Source organism: Pseudochaenichthys georgianus, chromosome 7 (assembly GCF_902827115.2).
Source record: "Pseudochaenichthys georgianus chromosome 7, fPseGeo1.2, whole genome shotgun sequence".
Classification (NCBI taxonomy): Eukaryota; Metazoa; Chordata; class Actinopteri; order Perciformes; family Channichthyidae; genus Pseudochaenichthys; species Pseudochaenichthys georgianus.
In genome coordinates, this window is record NC_047509.1 from 17,084,610 (window position 1) to 17,104,109 (window position 19,500).

General features: G+C 40.5%; 1 protein-coding gene across 1 annotated transcript in view; it reads left to right on the forward strand.

The window, feature by feature from the left end:
* The window catches only part of ngfa (nerve growth factor a (beta polypeptide)), a 20,302-nt gene extending 6,087 nt beyond the window's left edge, over positions 1 to 14,215 (forward strand). Inside the window, exons 2-3 of the mRNA XM_034088121.2 lie at positions 11,591 to 11,698; positions 12,975 to 14,215. Coding sequence (XP_033944012.1) covers positions 12,986 to 13,861 — 876 coding nt within the window. The 5' untranslated portion in view covers positions 11,591 to 11,698; positions 12,975 to 12,985 and the 3' untranslated portion in view covers positions 13,862 to 14,215. The remainder of the gene's footprint in view (positions 1 to 11,590; positions 11,699 to 12,974) is intronic.
* Positions 14,216 to 19,500: the final 5,285 nt, after the last annotated feature.

The window sequence follows — 19,500 nt, forward strand, 5'->3', positions numbered from 1 at the left end:
AACAGTATATTGCATTTTTTGCCTCTCCATCCATGACTATCAGTTTAAGCCGCACCTAACTCTTAGACAGGTAGCAACATAATTTGTTTTCAGTACCACTTCCTTGAAAATAACTTGCCAAGCTCATTAGGTATTATTTTTGTGCAAGTTGTGACTTTTCCTCTTGCTGTAAGGCGTTCTGTGCTAAAGCCACATGTCAATCCGGATACTTCAATCAAATTCATGAAAATATAACCCAAAAGAAATTAGCTTTCTTAACAGACCATCTTTTCAAACTTAACAGCCAATTTTTTTTTGTATTATCTAAAAAAAGGACCAAACTATGAAACAATTGCTTGAACATTCAAAACCAAGCTTCTCTGTTTGGTAGAAATAGGGAGACGATAATTCACGGGTAAAAACGGAAACCCAGACCATGCTTTGGTTATCTTTTGGGTCGGTACAGCTGCGGTCTGGCACAGGTCAGTGCACAGACTGGGGTGAGAACATCTGGTGTAAAATGAACCAGCTAAAGTGTTCCATCTGAAGTCAGTGAGAGAGGTAAGAGGTCAGAGTTCAGGTTTGGGGGTTACGTCTGTGTTTGTAGAGGAACACTAAGATCTAGAGTTCGCAGCAGGTCACGATCCTGAACCATGTGGCACAAGAGCCGAATGGAAAATACAGAAATGTGACGTCCCCTCCAGAGTTACTTTCTGCAGTAATTCTCCTGGACGTTTCCTTTACAAACATCTTCTCAGAATGTTTAGGAGAAAATTCAATTAACAGAAATCACCGCTAACATTGTTTGACATTGGTAACTTACTGGATTTGAACATAAATGTTGGTCAGGCATGAGCAGACTCTTTTGTCCCGGCACCTTTACCACATATGGACCTGGTTTTCAGCTCATTTTCACTGTGCAAAATCAAGAATAAAAGACTTGTGTGTTTGGACTCCTCCATACATTGAAAACTGAATCAAAGACTGTTGCAAGCAAGCCTTTGTGTAGAAGAACTGATTTCCACAGGTGCTCCATCAAAGGGTTATGTTTGCCTGCGTCTGGCTGTTTCTATGTCTGCGCACATACATGTATGCGTGTGTGCACTGAATGTATATGCTTCCCAAAAATGACAACTAAATATGCAGACATGCCTGATCATTCCACTCTAAATGCCTCTATGACTTTCAGTTATGGCTCACACTCCTCTCATGCATGTGCACGCAGACCAAACACACAGTAGCCGATACATAACCAAATTACCAGGGCTGTTCTTACAGCTAAAATAACAGTGTTGTGGTCTTAATCTGTTGACTCAGTGCACGTTTTGTTTGAAATTGATTCACCGGAACCCTTTTTCATGTTTGTGTGTGTTCGTGTGTACATTTGGATTAAAGTGATGACACCCTCTCACTCTCACTTTCCTTCCCCTTTATCCCGATTAGTAGGTTGACTACAACTTGTCTGGACATGAAACTCTGCCTCGTTGCCAACAACAGAGAAGAAATACTTGATCTTTTCAAATATTAAAATCAACTCCAAAGCCTCAAATAACGCACAATTAGCATTTGTTTTCAGATTCTTTGTTATGAATGTGTTTTTAGCTATACTCTAATCTGTTTTTACAAATCATCAAGAGATCAGATTTACTCCAACAAAGAAGACACAAAAGAAAAAGAAACATAAACCACACCAGCATTGGAGGAATGTGGTTTGTTCATGTACTGTATGAGCAATGTGCATGTGTTGGATACACATCAAACACACACACTCACACAAACACGCCTTAGCCCCAAGGATACAAGTGAGGTCACGTATTATGCACTTATTCGGGTTATGCCGATTTGGGAATGCATAGCATGCAGGAGGATGATCCGCTGACTAGTCTTAACAGATTGGTCACATAAACAATGGGCGGAAATTAATAACGCGTCATTATTTAGTTGTTCTAGCCAGACAGGATCCTAAGAACTACAGAGTCTTGAAGAACTTTACAAGCAGTTTTCTCAACTCTGCCTTCATACAATCAGTTTCATCTGTCATCAAGTTTGTTTTTTAGGATTAATTGCGTGTCAAGAGGAGTTTTGGGGAGGATGACGCTGTAGGAGCCACTCTATCTCTTTCACCATTACTCTGCTGACACGCTGAACATGGCATGCTGCTAACAGACAGAGGATGGGCCTGGGAGGTCCCACGCAGACAGGTGGTGGACATCAGCTAGAGGGTTAAAGAGTGGGAAGGAGGCAGAGAGGGGGGAAGATATGGACTGAGGGAGATAGGAGGCATTGAGAGACAGAAGCAGAGAGAGAGAGATGACAGAACGATGTGCAGACCACACAGAATAGAAAATGGCCGGGTCAAGTCTACAGTGAGATGGGTGAGACTGCAATCAAAGAAACACTGGGAGTGACGAAAAGATCACATTTGTGCACTCTTCAGAACAGTCCGGCAGTCTGTATGTTAAGGGCCATCTATATACAGTGCAGGCTTTGTTTGAATCCCCATATTCTTTTCACTACTTTTATCATTGTTTTCATGCTTCAATTCTGTACGTCTGTGTTGTCTATTCATGACCATGCATTTTTAAAAAGGTACAACAAATTACTGGAACGCTCCTCATGAACATGAAAACATGCTAATGTAATGCTTATGTCTTGTCATATAAGCGCTGAGGTGTTAGTGTTAATCAGCACTAAACACAGAGTGCAGCAGCGACAGCAGCTAAAGAATTGGTACTTAGATTGAAATATACTTCATTAAAAAAAACTATAAATGAAATCGACTTGGCAGCACTACAGGAAACAACTTTTTACTAGGATTCATTCATACAAGTCTGCAAACATTTGTATGCTGCTTTAACCAATAATGTTGAGATCGTTAATCTCAACCAACCAACAGACCAATACTGCTATCCACTGAGCATGGCAAAAAAAACATCAACAAATCAACCAACTAAATTAGATTAATGCATAGAGGCTGTCAGTTATGCATGATGGCTCTTTAAGGCCACATGCCAGCAAGATGTCGTCATGCGAATGAGGTCTTTACCCATGTTACTACTTCAGTATCCTGGAGTGAGATACTTAAACTCAACATGCTTCAAGAGGTGGCCGGCTGGCTGACTCTTCGCCCCCGGAGAGCCGGGCCAAAAGAAAATTGAATTAAGTTTAACAAATCAATTCCATGTTACACTAATTTAAAGTGGAAGGCTACGCTCAATGCTAGCCTGCAGTCAGAGCACAGTGCCTCTCAAATACGATCTTCTCCTTTATGTTAAATAAAGCTCATCATCATCAACAGACACTTTGTTCTCTTTGATAATTACTCCTACCCACATTCAGATGTGAAGAATATTAATATGCTTATTGGTAGGGCATACTTTCATTGAAAGAAAACCGTACATGCATATCTTTAGGTCTGACGTAACATATACGCAGTTTGCGTCTGGGCCCACACCCATGCTCATGGCATCCAACGCGCAGCACAAATGGGGCGTAATGGAAAAACTTGGGTGCTTCATTGAGCACATCTGTCTATTAACGCCCATGTTTTACTTCAAGTTGCATAGCAAATGTACCTGTGTGACTCATTCACAACCTCTTTGTTTAGCTGCGTTGACAACATGCACATGAAAATCTGTAAGCTGAATTTATTTGAAGGTAAAATCTGATAAAGATGCATAGATGAGTCAAATTAGACTAAAGATGAATCATTCTGACATTACTCTGATCTTTATCAGAAAGACATCTAAGATGGATTTGACTACAGTGAGATTTCCTCAGAAACATGCTTCTAAAGATATACTCTCCGGGAGGATTAGTATCAACATGACTGAACCCCTGCATGGACAACATGGAAGACGCGTTCAAAGTTCCACTCCGGTGGATGCCCTGAGAGTAGATAATGCAACATGAGTTACAGCCTCTCTGAGACAGTTCGCTGTCTGCTCAAGGAGAACGGAGAGTAATGTTATTTTCTGTAAATGCTATTGAGATGAAAGACACAGCTATACAAATGTTCATGTCTATTAAGCCTTAATACCTCTTTTGTTCCCTGTCCTTGAACTCCTTTTTGTCTCCATTTCTGCCCCGCAACAACATTGTACTTGCTTTCTCTGATTCTTTGTATCACATGCTTCTTTATTTGCTAAATTCCCAAGACATCTCATTGCCCTTCTGTACTTGCCTCTCCCTATCCCTTGATGTCCCTGAACCTTGTTCTCCATCCCTCCGTCTGCCTCTCTCTCAGTTGCCAGACAGGCATTCCTGCCTGTGGTCCTCCTCCTCTCACTGCTCCGCTGTGGGATGTTAGATTCTCACCAGGAAATGGGAGTTATTACCTCGGCCATGCCAAAAGATTAACCACTTGTCATGAGAAGATTGTTGAATGTCAAGGTCATAAAAACTAGGGGTCTGGAAAACATGTTAATCATTGTGTTCATCCTGCCTTCAAGGACTCCCACGTCTGTTGGTCCAGTACAGGGACCGGGTGGGTTTACTGGGGATGGGCCCTGTTGTTAGGAGCAAAAAGGGGGGAGGGGGATTAGAATACCTTTACCTCTTACACAGCCACAGAGCTGGTGGTGGTCTTGCCCCATTGCCAAGACCTTGGGTCCAAGAGTTCATTATGAGGACACATTGCACCAACGAAATTCATTATCTGTAAGGACCTTTTTTCAAAGTAGAATTAAAGAGTGACAGCGTTTTTGTTAGAAACAGTGTAATGGCGTATCATTATCGCAGAAACGTAACTATATAATTATAGTGTATTTGGTTTTTTGAGAGGGCTCTGCAGTGTTCACTTCAAATGTGTTGAACTTCGACAGTTTTAACTAAAAGATTATCGGAAATGTACAATGAAAGAAGGGATCTTCTGCGAGCAGTAAGGGTGGCACCATACTACAGCAAGGAGTCGTGGAGTTCCTAATGTCCTGCCAACAAACATGCGGAACATTAATTACCATACTATTAATTTCCAGTTTTCTTTGCATTCAGAAAGAAACAGGCTTTATTTTGACTAAATAAGTTGTAATGCTCTTCTCAATCTAAATGCATACCATACTGAGAGCTCAACTAATCATGAACATCTCAAGAAACGCTTGTATCTGCATTGTTGTAGTTTCTGGGAATGCGCTAGAAACCACATTATTAAACAAACAGGAAAAACAACAATGATATTCTTTGGTGTATAAAGACCTGCATTGCTTCAGTTTACAGTTTATATTTGCTACTCATCTCTTTCTTCCAAATGCAATTACTGGCGAATTTAGCTCTCAGCTAAAATGTTGTTTAGTTTGGACTCCTTTCACAAACAACACAATGATTCAATCTCTCTATTATAATGAATCAACGTTCAACTTACTGTAGGACAATGTACGACAACAAGGGAGAGGCTGGAGTTACATTGTGGTCATGTCTCTGTTTTGTCTCAAGATTGCAAAAAAAAAAAAAACTCTGGAACAAATATTGTGCCAAAAGCTGACTTAAAAAAAAGGTGTTACCATATGTTGCATCATCCATAGCTGAAGACGTGAAAAGTCAGCTGAAAATCAAATAAGAAGCCAAGAAAGATACTACACGCCAAACTTGAAGCGTGTGGTTCATGAAACTGTGTCAGTATCTTGGACTGAAACAAGAGCCTTGCAACATCAAAGCAAGATGTAAACATGTAAACATGGTGTATGGTAACTTAACAGTCAAATAGGCATGCTGCACTTATTGTGTCAGGTAAGTGGGACTGGTTTAGAAATGGTTAACATTCTGCTAAACTGTATTGGCATACCTTTGCTCAATTATTTATTATTATTATCTACTTCTCCAGTGTGCATTGTTAAAAAAAAAAGTCTAACTGCTTTCATTATTCCAGCTCCAAGACAAATCCCTTCCACAGTTAAAATCCTAAAGTCTGTTTTTTCGGCACGTTTTTATAGAAAATATTTTCCGGCTTCTGAAACAGTAGTCGATTATTTGTAGCCAACAACACAAAAAACTAAACAAACAAGCACATAGTCTCAGACGGCCAAGTTGGAAGACATTGAGAAGTTTTTTTAGAATCAGAAAATGGTTATGTAATTTCCCCAAAACAGCTGGAAGATATAGAAAGGACCCACAAGGGTAGTGCTCTGCACCTGCACACAGCTATATCTCAGTGTTGAAATCGCTTATTGTTGTTAAACACAGAAACAGCCTTGTATCCAGGCAGTTACCTTCGGGCTTTAAACCGTTAGAGAAAAGAAGAACAAAGGAGAAGAGAAAAGGAAGGGCCAGGATAAATGAGAGACAGCCAGACAGGAAAAGAAAGTCAGAAAACAGCAGGATGAAGGACTATGGCTCGTTGCCAATCTCTGTTCATTTAAGTTTCCACTTGTGTTCTCCTATACTCTCAAATTGCCTTGAACAGACACAAAAGCTTTTATTTTAACAAAGCTGATGGAGACAGACGCGTTACATTTATGGTATATACATTAATTCCAACAGGCGCCCAGCATTATGTATCCTTTAAATCAAAACAAGAAATGAACTTTACATTGCAGACTGCTTAACTCTAATGGCACCGTGTTCTTTTACGGCTTTATCAACAAATTGTTGTAAATGGTTGCTCATAAAACCTAATGCCACAGATTTCAGAGGTCTTGTTGGCAGCATGTTACTGAGCTGGAAAACATTCAGTAGGTAAGTGAAGTGAAGTACCTACGTCTGTACGACTGCCAATATCAGCCGTTGAATAAAAGTTGAATAAAAGGTCAGTCTTTTGAAAGCTGCTTTCTTTTTAGAGAAAGTTGGAAACACATGTACCTGTGTGTAGTACACGCAACGCATATTTTATTACTGCACCCAGTAAACCCATCAAGATAATACAAGCTGATGTCCCATATGATGCACATATGTTCTGCTTTCTATATTATAGTGCCTGTTCAGTTCATACTACAAAAGGTTTGTACAGTCAATGTTCTTTTGTCATGCATATCTTTCATTATTTTCCATATTTGTCAACGCACTGAGGATTCAAGTGCTTAAACAGGTTGTGTGTGCCTGTCACCCTTTTCCTGTGTCCTGAGGCCAGAGGAGCAGAGTTTACCGTTTGAAGTTTCCCTGATGAACAACAGGTGCTTTAGTCCTCACAGCAAATGTATTTTAAATATGAGAAGATGTAACAGAACAGGGCAGAAACTGATCTTTCCATCTCTGCTCCTCACATTACAACGGTCATATGTCTAACGTCTGATATTGTTCACTGCTAGTTTTTTTCCACCAGCCTGGAATAGAAGTCAGTGCAATTAAGAAACAAAAGGTGCAGAATCGTACCACTAGTGGCGCTTGTGCCTGTAACCAAAGTATTATGATGTGATATCGAGCAATTTGTCAAATGTGCCAACCTTACTTCGTTGCACAACACACATTTAGGAAGACTCAGTAATACGAGTGAGATTCGGACTTACATCAAAAGTACCAATCGTGCTTCTTTGGGTTTTTTGGTTTCCTACGTAATGCTGTTGATGCTGAGACACACAAATAGACGGACACGATGACAGAAAGTTAATTTCACACAAGATAAAATGCTAACCGGTGTGTGACTTTTCACAGCGGGGCATTGTTTTAAATTGTTAACAATAAAAAAGTGCAATTGAACTGAAATACTGAAATGTTTAGCGTTAATGGTTGCGAAGAAAAAAAAGAATCATCATTAAATTGTTTTTTTTCCCCAACGTAATAATTGATACCACACATGTATTTTCCAGTGTTTACCTATTCTGACTGTTTGACCTGGGCTTTTAAAAGTGTTAGAAAAGAAAAGCCAGTCAGTCACTCTGACAGCCTCTCAAGAACGTTTGGAGTATATCTTCATTGCACTTTTGACAGAAGCTGCATGACATCATTTTTGCGTGACAAAAACTTGATTTATGAAAGTATGTTGGCTGCAGTATTAATTTCACAAGGCGGTTTGTCTAAACTGTGACGAGCAGATGTCTTTCTGTAGATGACAAGTTACGATTACAACGGCGGCTATATGAGGAAATGGAGGCTTTTCAATTACAAGTATGGCTCTGTAAAATAAAATAAAATAAATATTAGAAAAGGCATCTGATGCACATTTAAATCGTTTTTTACTTGAGTGTTTCATTTCAAGTAAGCCCTATCCAAAATTAAGACTTGTTGTTCCTAAGACTGATCCATTTAAGTCACTAATTGTTTCCAAGCATTGATTAACGAGCATTCATTAATACAAATTCTTTAGAAGAAATAAACATGTCTTCAAATATTTGGATGCAGTTCAAAGTAAAAAGAGAGCAAGTTGACCTGGCAGTCTTCTCTCGTGATCATTATTTCTCTTGGATGACAGCAGGAGGAACTGCACTACACAGGCTTGACGAGAGACACAGAAACACTGTTGACCTTTCTGTTTTCCTCTGCATCACCCTCTCTCCGTCTCCTTTCTCACCATCTCTTCAGCTGTCAGTCTCTGTTTCTCACCCCCTCATAATCTGATGTGGTTGTCATCGTCCCGAGAGAGGTGTGTGTTTGTTTGAGAAAACTGTTGACATGTCGTTCCTGTGCATCTTTTAACAAGGACATGTATCTACTGACTGGTGTTTCACACTGATAGGAAGACACCTCTGCTAAATGTAAACTAACCTCTGATTGATGGTGAGCAACGCTGTCATAAACAGCTTACTTTTGGGCCCACCTGCCTTATGGTCATTGTATCACAGTCAACACACCACACTGCAACCACATGCAGTCATTTGGCAGCTTGTAGGCCCCATGCTCTGATCAATGGAGCATCGTGAGCACTGGCACACCAAATGAAAATGTGTTATTAGTCAACTGCCTAGTCAGTACCAGTAAATATGTGGCTGGTCTCCACTGCCTTTGGGTAAGTAATGACTCTCCGTCTGAATGTGTTTTCCTCTCTTGCAGCCAAATTATTGTTTTTGCAGGTCACAACCTAGCAGCTGTGTGACTTAGCCCTGCTTTCCATATACTTTCATCAACTTTGGCAATCTTCTTGAACCAGGTGGTGCCATGCGGTGCCTCTAAATCTCATGCCATTGTTGCATTTGCAGAGTGATTCGACAGACTGGTTTTGATTTAATAGTTTGAGGAACCAGCCTATTGTGAGAAAGGGAACCTCCTCAGAGCAGGGGATGCTGCAGTCGGCCACATGAGGCCGTTCTATGAATTCATTTCCCGTAAAAAAACCTCCTTGATGAAAACATTATAATCATGAATCATAAAAGGATATTCATTAACTGCTTTGTTTAAACCAGTGATTATTAATACAGTATGATGAGTGTATGTAACTATAAACCATATTGTCTCCAACCAATTGCTGTGGTATTTGTAATCAGTGTTGGAATACCTTATATAATAATAGCTATTTTCTTATTCAAAGCATATGCCATGTGTGTTTGTGTGTCTTTTGTGCCTGGATACCCAAGAGGAAAAACAGCTTACTGTTATGTGCACATCAAAAAGTTCAGGGAGCCTCACGCAGAACCCGGAGACTTCCTGTTTTATCAGTACCATATGGATTGCCTTTCCCAACACAGTTTGATATAGTATTTAGTTCCAGATAAAATCTATTGCACCATTTCATCTAACATGGTATATTCAAGGAACAGTCAACACCCTGCAAATGTGGCTGAAATATAGTACTTTCATTGATGCTAGGACAACATTTCTGGAGTAGTAACTACAAAACCGTAACACAAACAAAAGCAGATCATTGATTGGAGATCATCCAAACTCTGTTCACTAAAAACACACAAACATTTAACGGGCATGTGTGCCTCTGTATGTGTGCAACATGTGTGTTGTTTTGCATACAGTGCAGGGGGCGGAGTGAAAACCAGACAGATGCTGATTCAGTTCTGAAGTAATCCCATAAGTCAGAGGTGCTTTCTAAACTGCTCTGACCCCTGTGCTCCTTCGCTGCAGTGTTTACGCTGGCTCCACTGGTATTAATCACAAGCCACATATTTTTAACATTAGGATCCTCTGGGCTCACCCCGGGCCATGTAAACAGTGAGTTGCCCGTCAGCCGGGATCAATCAACTCACTGCCTGTTTGGAGCAACTCCATATGTGTGTGAATGTGTAGTGCACGTATACCATTGTGTTTATTAAAGCCAAAAGATATCACCAGTAGGGCAGCTTCTCAAAAGTCTCAAAAGATAGCTCTTTCCATCTGCCAAGAGATTTTGAGTGTTTTGCAGTTGCAATGCCAGCTGACCCTAAGGTATTCACAACTTTTATCAAGTAAATGTATTTATTTGTCAAAGTATTTAATAACAAGGTATTTCTTAAATGTTATTTACGTTAAGTAAAAATGAATGAGCTTTATCGGCAAATGGTATTCATTATGAATAACAACCACTTTTAGAGTCACAGACCATTATACATTATGATGGATTATTTATGGCAAATAATCTATTAAATTCTATTAAATACAACAAATGTTGCCACATTTAATGTTGTGCCTGTGTGAGATGAGCACTTAGTTCTTACAGGTTGATAATGCAAAAAGACAGTTTGAGAAGTTAGACAAAGAGTAACTCTCTACCACAGCCTTATATTTGTAGAAAACTGTGGGTCAAAAAACAGAAACCAAGGACTTCAGTACAGTGAAAAGTGTCTTGAAATGCTAAACCTCTCTCATGCATTGTAGTTGTTATTTGTAATGGGAACAGGACCACTGACATCTCTCAGCTGCTTGACAGTTGTCCTTGAAGTCTGGTATATGCAGTCAACACTGACCTCTTCTGGTTATTATGTGCAACACAGCAAGGATTTCAATACAATTCATTTGTCTATAAAAAGGCATGTTGGCCACAAAAAGGACTGACTAAAACAAGAATGTTTCATTTTTGAAAATATGAACATGAATCACTTAACTATTTTTAATAGCCAGCCAGGATGCTTATTCTCTAAAAACAAGGTTGTTAAATAAACATGTTGAGCTAAAATGTTACAACACCAATAAAACTTTGTGGTATTCTAACAACGTACTTAGCAAAGTGGGTTTTTACAGAATGCTGCAGATAAGTCACAAATACACACCAGTTTCAACACCCCTGAGTGACCTGCTGAGTGTTTGTGTGCGAGGGGCTATATTCATAAACATTTCAACATCCAAGCACGCCACATGTTCATACAAACACAATTATGTGTATTACAACATTTGCATGTATGGCAAGAAATCCATTGTTTGCATTTGTAATATCTAATGAGGTGTCAAATGCCGCACATTCCAATGTGTGGCAAGTCTCAGCTCTAAGAGTTAAACATGGTGAACGTGTGTGTGTACTTTGCATGAGATAAGGCCAGATAATGGTAAACTGTGTATGTCTGTGAGAGCAGGGATGTCAAGGAGAGGAGATGAGAGTTGTACTTGCACTATTTGACTACTTGTTGAAACTGAACTGTATGTCAGACTGAAAGAGGAACACTATGTCCAATGAGCCATCTTACAAAAGGTGGATGGTTCCATCTAGTTCTCTTCTGTCAGTACCAGTAACCAGTTTAATCAAATATTGGCTACAACACTATATGAAAACCTGAGGTTCATTCCATATGTTTACTTTAACTATTTGGTCTTTATGTCTGTGTTACAGACCTGTTGTTCAGGGGTTCCAGATGGCAGGCGTGAGGGGCCCGGCCTGCACTGGAGTCTGGCTTTAGAGCCCACAGGGGCTCCCACTTCAACTGGACACATTCCACAGGTACACAACACTCATCACAATGTTCAAATTTGAGGACCAAATTCGTTGTGATGGTAAAATTCGTCTCAACAGTTTAATTCTCAACAATTCTCAAGTTGACCAACTCACTTCGATTTGGCAGAAAATACTCTTAAGGGAGCTTTGAAGGACTCAGAGCAGTGACAATGATTCTGCTGAGAGAGCTAATAAAAGTTAGGAAAGTAGGAGGTCTGCTCAGGTTTTAGCTAAATATCATGTAGGAGGTAACGGTGGCAGGCATCAAAAAACACCAGCCAATAAACCACTCCAAACCAAAACCGTGCCAAAAAGAGTTGAGACCCTGCAGAAATAATGATTTTGCATATCTTCAGACATTACCAACAAAGGGAAAAAACAAGACAACAACACACACGACAACAACACAAATAGATGCACATGCATTGCAAATAAATGCAAACATTGCAATAAAGATTTCAAATGTAAAACACAGCTGGTGCTGCAGCAGCATAGAAAAACAGCAAGAGGAACAACAACCCCTGTAAGCATTCAGAAGCCATATGCTACATGCCAATAATTCATTCTTTCATGAAAAATGTTTTTTTAAACAACAGCACAGCAGCCCTGCTCAACCGCCAACAACATTGCAGCCGATTCTTAATGGCATTACCAAGACAACACAACCAGAGCAAAAACATGTCACCAATGAATATGACAACAAACAACACAGCAGCAGGTGCTCAGGGCCCGGTAATGGTGAGTCGACATCCGGTGTTGAGTCCCCCGGCAGAATGGTCTCAGTCCGACAGTAAACACATGACACATGAAGGCTGGTCAGCTATTACTCGTGGAGCAACGCCATTTTTTATCCTTAAATCAAGTTATCTAAAACGAGAAGCAGGACAGTGTTAGGCCATGACTAAACCAGCAGCAATTGATTAGTGACAGGCCATAAGGCCTGCGCTGCACACCTGCATGTATATGATTGGACGATAGGCTACTAACCTGTCTATGAATGAGCCAATCAGTGTTAAGCATTTTACAAACACCTGATGCCAATCAGCCAATTCAAGACGACTTCCGTACGTATCATTAATCAATGTTAAATGCCAATACGGTTTTAAGACCCCTAATATATTTCATTAAATTGTCTTAAAAAAGTGGCAAATCTTCTTGTAATGTGAATTGTGTCTCTAGAAAATGTCTGATATTCTTAATTGTTTCTTGTACAATAGCCCATAGACCAAGCATGATATTTAAGCCATATTTCTGAACTTTCTTCTTTTCTTGTCGGCCTCAGGACGTTTGCCCATGAGGTCGTCATCACTGGTCCTGCTCCTCCTGATTGGCGTCCAGGCTGTACAGACCATGGGAGGTGGATTGGCCCGGTGCGCCGAGGCAGCCAACCACAAAGTAGGACAGCAGACTGCAGCCAATCACAGAGCAGGACAGCAGCAGACAGCAATGGGGGACCACCTTTCTGAACACCATTCTCCACAGGAGCATCAAAGGACCAGCCATCACAGGACCAAGAGGCCCCATCGAGCAGCTTCACACGCCCAGGATAGAAGCCCTGTCAATGGGCACTCTACATTGGATTCCCCCCCTGAGCCCTCCATCCCAGTGGTGGACCCAAAGCTCTTCTCCAAAAGACGTTACCGCCCCTCTCCCCGTGTTGTCTTCAGCGAGGTGGCCCCATCCCATGATGCTCTTGAAGGTGAGGGCTATGACATTGAAGGGGTGAGGGGGATGAGGGTGCGGCGCAGAGCAGGGTCGCACACCATGCACCGAGGAGAGTACTCAGTATGTGACAGCATAAATACCTGGGTGGGCAACCTCACAAAAGCCACAGATATTGCTGAGAAAGAGGTGATAGTGCTGCCCAACGTTACAATCAACAATGTGGTGAAGAAACAGTTCTTCTATATGACCACCTGCCGATCCCCCACGCACAGAGGCCCTGGGACTCCAAAAGGGGGAAGGCCAGGTATACGGGGTGGAAAACAGGGCAAATCAGGCAACTTGGGCTGTCGGGGCATCGACAGTCGCCACTGGAACTCCTACTGCACCAATACACACATATTCGTAAGCGCCCTGACCATCTACCAGGAACGGACAGCCTGGCGTTTCATTCGCATCAACGCAGCATGTGTGTGTGTTCTCAGCCGGAAGTCTTGGGCCGGATGAATGGGACACAGACTGGGGAGAACGACTGCTGACAACCAAACTATGAACCAAGCACACACATTTCTACTAAACAGCCACTGCAGCTTTATTGCCAATACTGTAATCCTCTCCCCCACCTCCATACATACAAAAACACACTTACACACACACAAGCAGCTTTATCTATCCAACCCCTTGGCCCCTGACCCTACCTCAGTACGAGAAGTCCTGGTTATTTTAAGTTATGAGGACTGCATGTCATATTTATGGTTTATACAGTCAAATATGAAAATATATACATATGTGTATATATACAAAATGAATTAAAGCTTTTAATGTTGTTGTTGTTATCGATGTTGTGTTGTTCATGCTGTTATTTATTAAACACCTCAGTACTTGCCTGGTTTCTTGTGTCAGTTAGTAGTGCTGATGTCTTTTATCAATATTTTTTATATTAACAGTTAATGAAATTGCAATGTGAAATGTAAACGAGGTTGTCGTAGTGAGACACTCGCAGAGAGTTATCACCCAGCTCTGCTGTTCCGTCCAACTTTCAGTGGCTTTTTCAATTATTTGACTACATTGTTATAATTGTAATGATGTGCAACTTTTCTGTGTTGCTTCAGGTCTCACCTCTTTTCTCGATGCTGTGTCCAAATGCAACAGTCAGCTGTTATTAGTGAATCACCAGTGTCTGGTAGCTCCTCGGCAACAAACAGTATAACCAAAGTAGCCCTAGCTGGTGAACATAGAGAAGCATTTAGCAGTTAAATAGCCAAATAGCCAAATAGCCATAAGGATTTGTTGGAGGCTTAACCACAGAGGAAAGTGGATGTATTTGACATTCATCTGAGACACATTTTTAAATAGATGCCAATGCTGCTCTGTGTCTGTTCAATGTATACAACTGCTTGGTAACATGCTGTCCAAATAACTTTATGAGGTGATAATATGTCAACGTGTTTACTGCCCCTAAGTGGCCAAAAGAAATAGCATAACATTGCACTGCATTGCACAGCCCCAAAAAGCACACTCCTACACGAGCCCCAAGATAGATCTAAAAAGGGTTGTAAAAAGATGAGTTGGGTATGAAGAAAGGAGAAAACATTTGATTTAAATAATCGTTCTTTTTTTTTTACCACATTTAAAATATTTCTATAGCTAGTAAGTAACCTCCTTAGGGCTCTAAAAACAGAGGGGGGAAGTATGATTAAATATATCTGTTCAAAACCAAACAGGAAAAAGGGCCACAAGTACATTTTCCTCCATGACATTTAACAAGCATAAAGCGTTGTCAAATCCAACATAGGTGCTAATTGGGCTCGGTGAGAGCTGCAAGCATAATTATATAATCTATCTATTCAGTAACCCCTCTTTCCCTGGATGGAGGCATCTGCATTTGGTTTGTTTCTCCACTCACTTTTTCAGATTATTCGTCACAGATTTGTACGCAAACAGAGTGAAAATCAGGGCAGTGAAGGGCAACCAAGAGAACTGTATATCACTTAGATTTCCTCCAACAAAATATGAAACTACACACTGATTATATTAGATCACATTGGTCATAATTGACTTGCATGCCTTTATCATTTTTAGTTGATTTTGGTTTGGTGATGCTTTTTTCAAAAAAAGGTTTGCAATTAATCAAATTACAACACTGCAAATTACGTAAAAAAATAAAGAGGCCTTATCTCTGTGTTGCCTGGTAGAGGGGGGCCAATCGCAGACATTCACAAAAAAATATTATTTAAACAGACACAATATCTCTCCCTCTCAGTGGTAGAGTGGATGTCCCTGACCATTCCTTTGCAATAATATGCTGCCCTCTTGTGGTGAAGTGAGATTGGTAAAAACAAATGTTCATGTTGGTGCCAAATAAACCCAGGAGTAAAAGGAGGAATCTCACTTCTTTACTGTCTTCTTAGTGAACATTCTGACTCTGCGCCTCTCCTCAAATCATCGCCATGTCCCAGGTGCCTGGCTGTACTCTCACCTTCACATGTTTACAGATCATACACGATGCTATTCAGATCTGGGCGTGTTGCCAGGAAACTTCATCGCAGCATGGCTGTCTGATCAAAGATATTTGAATGCAGAGAATAAATATCAAACCTCGTCAAAGAGCCTTTAAACAAGGTTTACCGTGATCATTTGTCAGACCCTGTATTTGTACAACTCATCTCCTAATAAGTGAATGAAGAGGACTGACTTTCCCTGAAGATGAATTACCTCCCTGTGAGTGTTTGCAGTGTGACCTGTATATGGTGTCACACATTTCTGCCACAGATCTCTTTCAACCCTGTGTCCTGACTCTTTATTGACGTGTTAACTAATCAAAGTGTTAAGATAAAAGCGTAACTAATATTATTTAAAACAATTTGATCAAGCCTCAGTTTAGTTTTAGCTTAATTCACATTGCCTAAAGTGTCACCCTCACAAACAGACTTCACAGTCTGTCATCAACAATTACCTTAGATCCGGGCCATGCTTCTCAAGAAAAAAGGAAAAACACTAGGACTTCAAATTCCTAAGATGCTCACAGTCAAGACAATCATATAAATATGTTTAAAGTTGGCTTGCTCACAATTATCAATATGGTCACTCACAGTAAAAGACAAGCGCTACTAAACAAAACAATCCAAAGGTGGACCTCTTAAAGTTAAGCTGTAAAACCATAGTCTAACATTCTAATGGGATTTATGGCCTGCTTGTATTTTTTCTAGGGCTGTCAAGTTAACGCGTTAATAACGTTAATAACGCGTTAACGCAAAAAAAAATTAACGCCACTAATTATTTTAACGCGATTAACGCATGTGTATTTTTTTTCCTCGGCCGCCCCGTAGTTTCAGAGCGCATCGAGTTTAAAATACCATCTACAAGCTGATGCTGACAGCCCCGCTCCTGCCGCCCGCTTGTGGCAGACCACACTTCCACGCTCACCGGCAGGCACCGACTGGCCATCGGGAGGACCGGGAGGGTGTGTGTTTGTGTGGCCCGAGCGAGCGAGAGAGAGACCTTACGTGCATTACCGTACCGCAGTGTGAACGCGGCTATTGTTGTTGTTAGCATCTGGTGCTAGCTAGCTGCGCTAACGGATATAAGGAGCTGTTTAAATGAAAACAGAGGAGCGCTCCATCCACACAACTGCACCGAGCACTTGACTTGATGCAGGCAGCCAGACAGCGGGACATTGTACGAGAAGTCAGCACACTCATGATTGCAGCAACATGATTGCAGCGTCCAGGCAGCTCCCGTTCGATCATATGCCTTGAGTTGCACATAGCTCCAACGATCACACACACACACACACACACACACACGCACACACAATTTGTATTGTATGAGAGGTTCCAGGTTGAATTGAGGCGAATATTTGTAATGTTCAGAGGTTGTTGTGTTTAATATTCATGAGCATATTTGTCATTGTTCAAATGATAATAAACATTAGCATAAAGCATATTTGTCCACTCATATGTTGATAAGAGTATTAAAAACTTGAAAAATATTCCTCTAAGGTACATTTAGAACAGATAAAAAATGTGCGATTAATTTGCGATTAATCGCGATTAACTATGGACAATCATGCGATTAATCGCGATTAAATATTTTAATCGACTGACAGCCCTAATTTTTTCAAATGTTTAGAAGCACATGGCACAAAGACAAAGGCAGGGACACAGTACTCATGTCCCAGTCTTATCAGCCTTTCCTTTTTAGGCAGAGCTCTGGTTAAGGTCCAAACCAAACCTCATTTGTTTTTGTTCCTTCTCCCTTAACGACTGTCGCAGCACAAACTTTTCTGCTCTGAGAATTCCAGATTGTTCAGTTTTGAGACTGATGTCTGTGTGTGTGAATGGCTGAAAATAACCACATGTTGTTCACATTAAACATCATCTAATATGTATTCTAGTCCTCTCCCTCTATCATGCCATTCCTGTCTTACTTGTTCTTCCCTAGCACTCAGCTTGGCAGACAATTGTGTTCCTCTATAAGGATATTTTCTAACCAGTGCCTAATTTCCCAGTGATAAAAGGATCTGCTCTTTGGACGTCCCCACTGCTCTCCATGGTTGTGGGGAACATATCTATGTTGAACATGGTGTTGCTACTGGATTACGTGCTCCCAGTCACTGATGACACTGAGGGAAGAAATCCAGCAGAGGGGCTACTCTTTCCATTTCATTAATAGAAGATTTAGTTTGTATCTTGTACAAAAGCTGAGCACAGGGTTGGGCAATACAGTTAGAAATAAGAAGTCAATGAGTTCAGTGAAAACATTGATGATAAACATCAGTGGGTCATGTGATTTTTTGTGTGAGACATTATCATAAGAATAAAGAAAACAAATGTTTCCTCAAAGCAACTATGGCTTTTAGAAGCCTTTTCAGGACACATACTTATTTAGACATGTTTGTAGCAGTCACATAACTTCTTCCTCTGGTGTTCTTCCGTTTGGACATCCCAGTGTATTGTTGTTAAAGAAAACTGACACAGTCAGGAGTGTAGTAAATCAAAAAGCCTTTCATAACTCACGGCTATTTAGACACAGTAGTGTTTCAGCCATTAAGGCCGAGGCAAATACATGTTGTTTGCATTTTTACTTTGACTAAATTGCCATACATTTAAAATAACTACCCTTAGTTATCTTCAACTCCTAATATTTTCATTGCATCTTTTTAAGGTTCAAAAGAAGGTTTAAGATGAAGTTGAAAGGAAAGGATAGGGTGTGAAACTCATCCTTAACTGACCACTCATAGGTTAAGTGCCTTAGGGAGTAAAACAAAAAAGTGAAAACTATATTCTAGCTTCCAGTTCATCATTCAAGAACAATTGCATTTAGTGATAAATGATGAGGCAACTTCCTTTTTAAATGTTTTGACACTCCTACTATTTTCCACTCAATGCTTATATTACTGAACTGACATCTGGTTGGGACATTCCTCAACCCGTCACTGTCATGGTTTATCTTGAAAAAGGAAATCCTGTTGTTCAATAATGTGATTACAAAACAAACATACTAATGTCTTCAGAGAGGCTGGGCTTTCCATTGTTTAGTTTATGTCTTTATAGTGAGCTATTTGCTTTGTGTATGAGGTTTGACTTTGTAGTTAGGCTGTCTTCAAATAGGCTAGTTTCCATACTTACTGTAATGTGTGCATGACAAACTATTTGGTAATGAGTTGTGGTCTCATGATAGACATAAGAAGAAAATCCCACAATATAATGCAGTAAAACTATTAGATACTATAACTTTATAGGAATTGTATCATAGCTGACAAATATGTTATAACTATAGGGAAAATATCTCAAGGTTACTGTCAATGCTGATGTGGAAAGTTGAACCTCTACAGTTGCTTCTGGCACAGTCCCTATTAAGGGGTTACATCATAACTTGGTCACTTCCAATGTAACTACGTATGTATCGTTGCTGTGTGTGTGTGCGTGTGTGTGTGTGTGTGTGTGTGTGTGTGTGTGTGTGTGTGTGTGTGTGTGTGTGTGTGTGTGTGTGTGTGTGTGTGTGTGTGTGTGTGTGTGTGTGTGTGTGTGTGTGTGTGTGTGTGTGTGTGTGTGTGTGTGTGTGTGTGTGTGTGTGCGCGCGTGCCTGCGTGCGTGTGCGTGTGTGACATATTTGTTATAGTTCTTCAAAGAGATAAGCACATA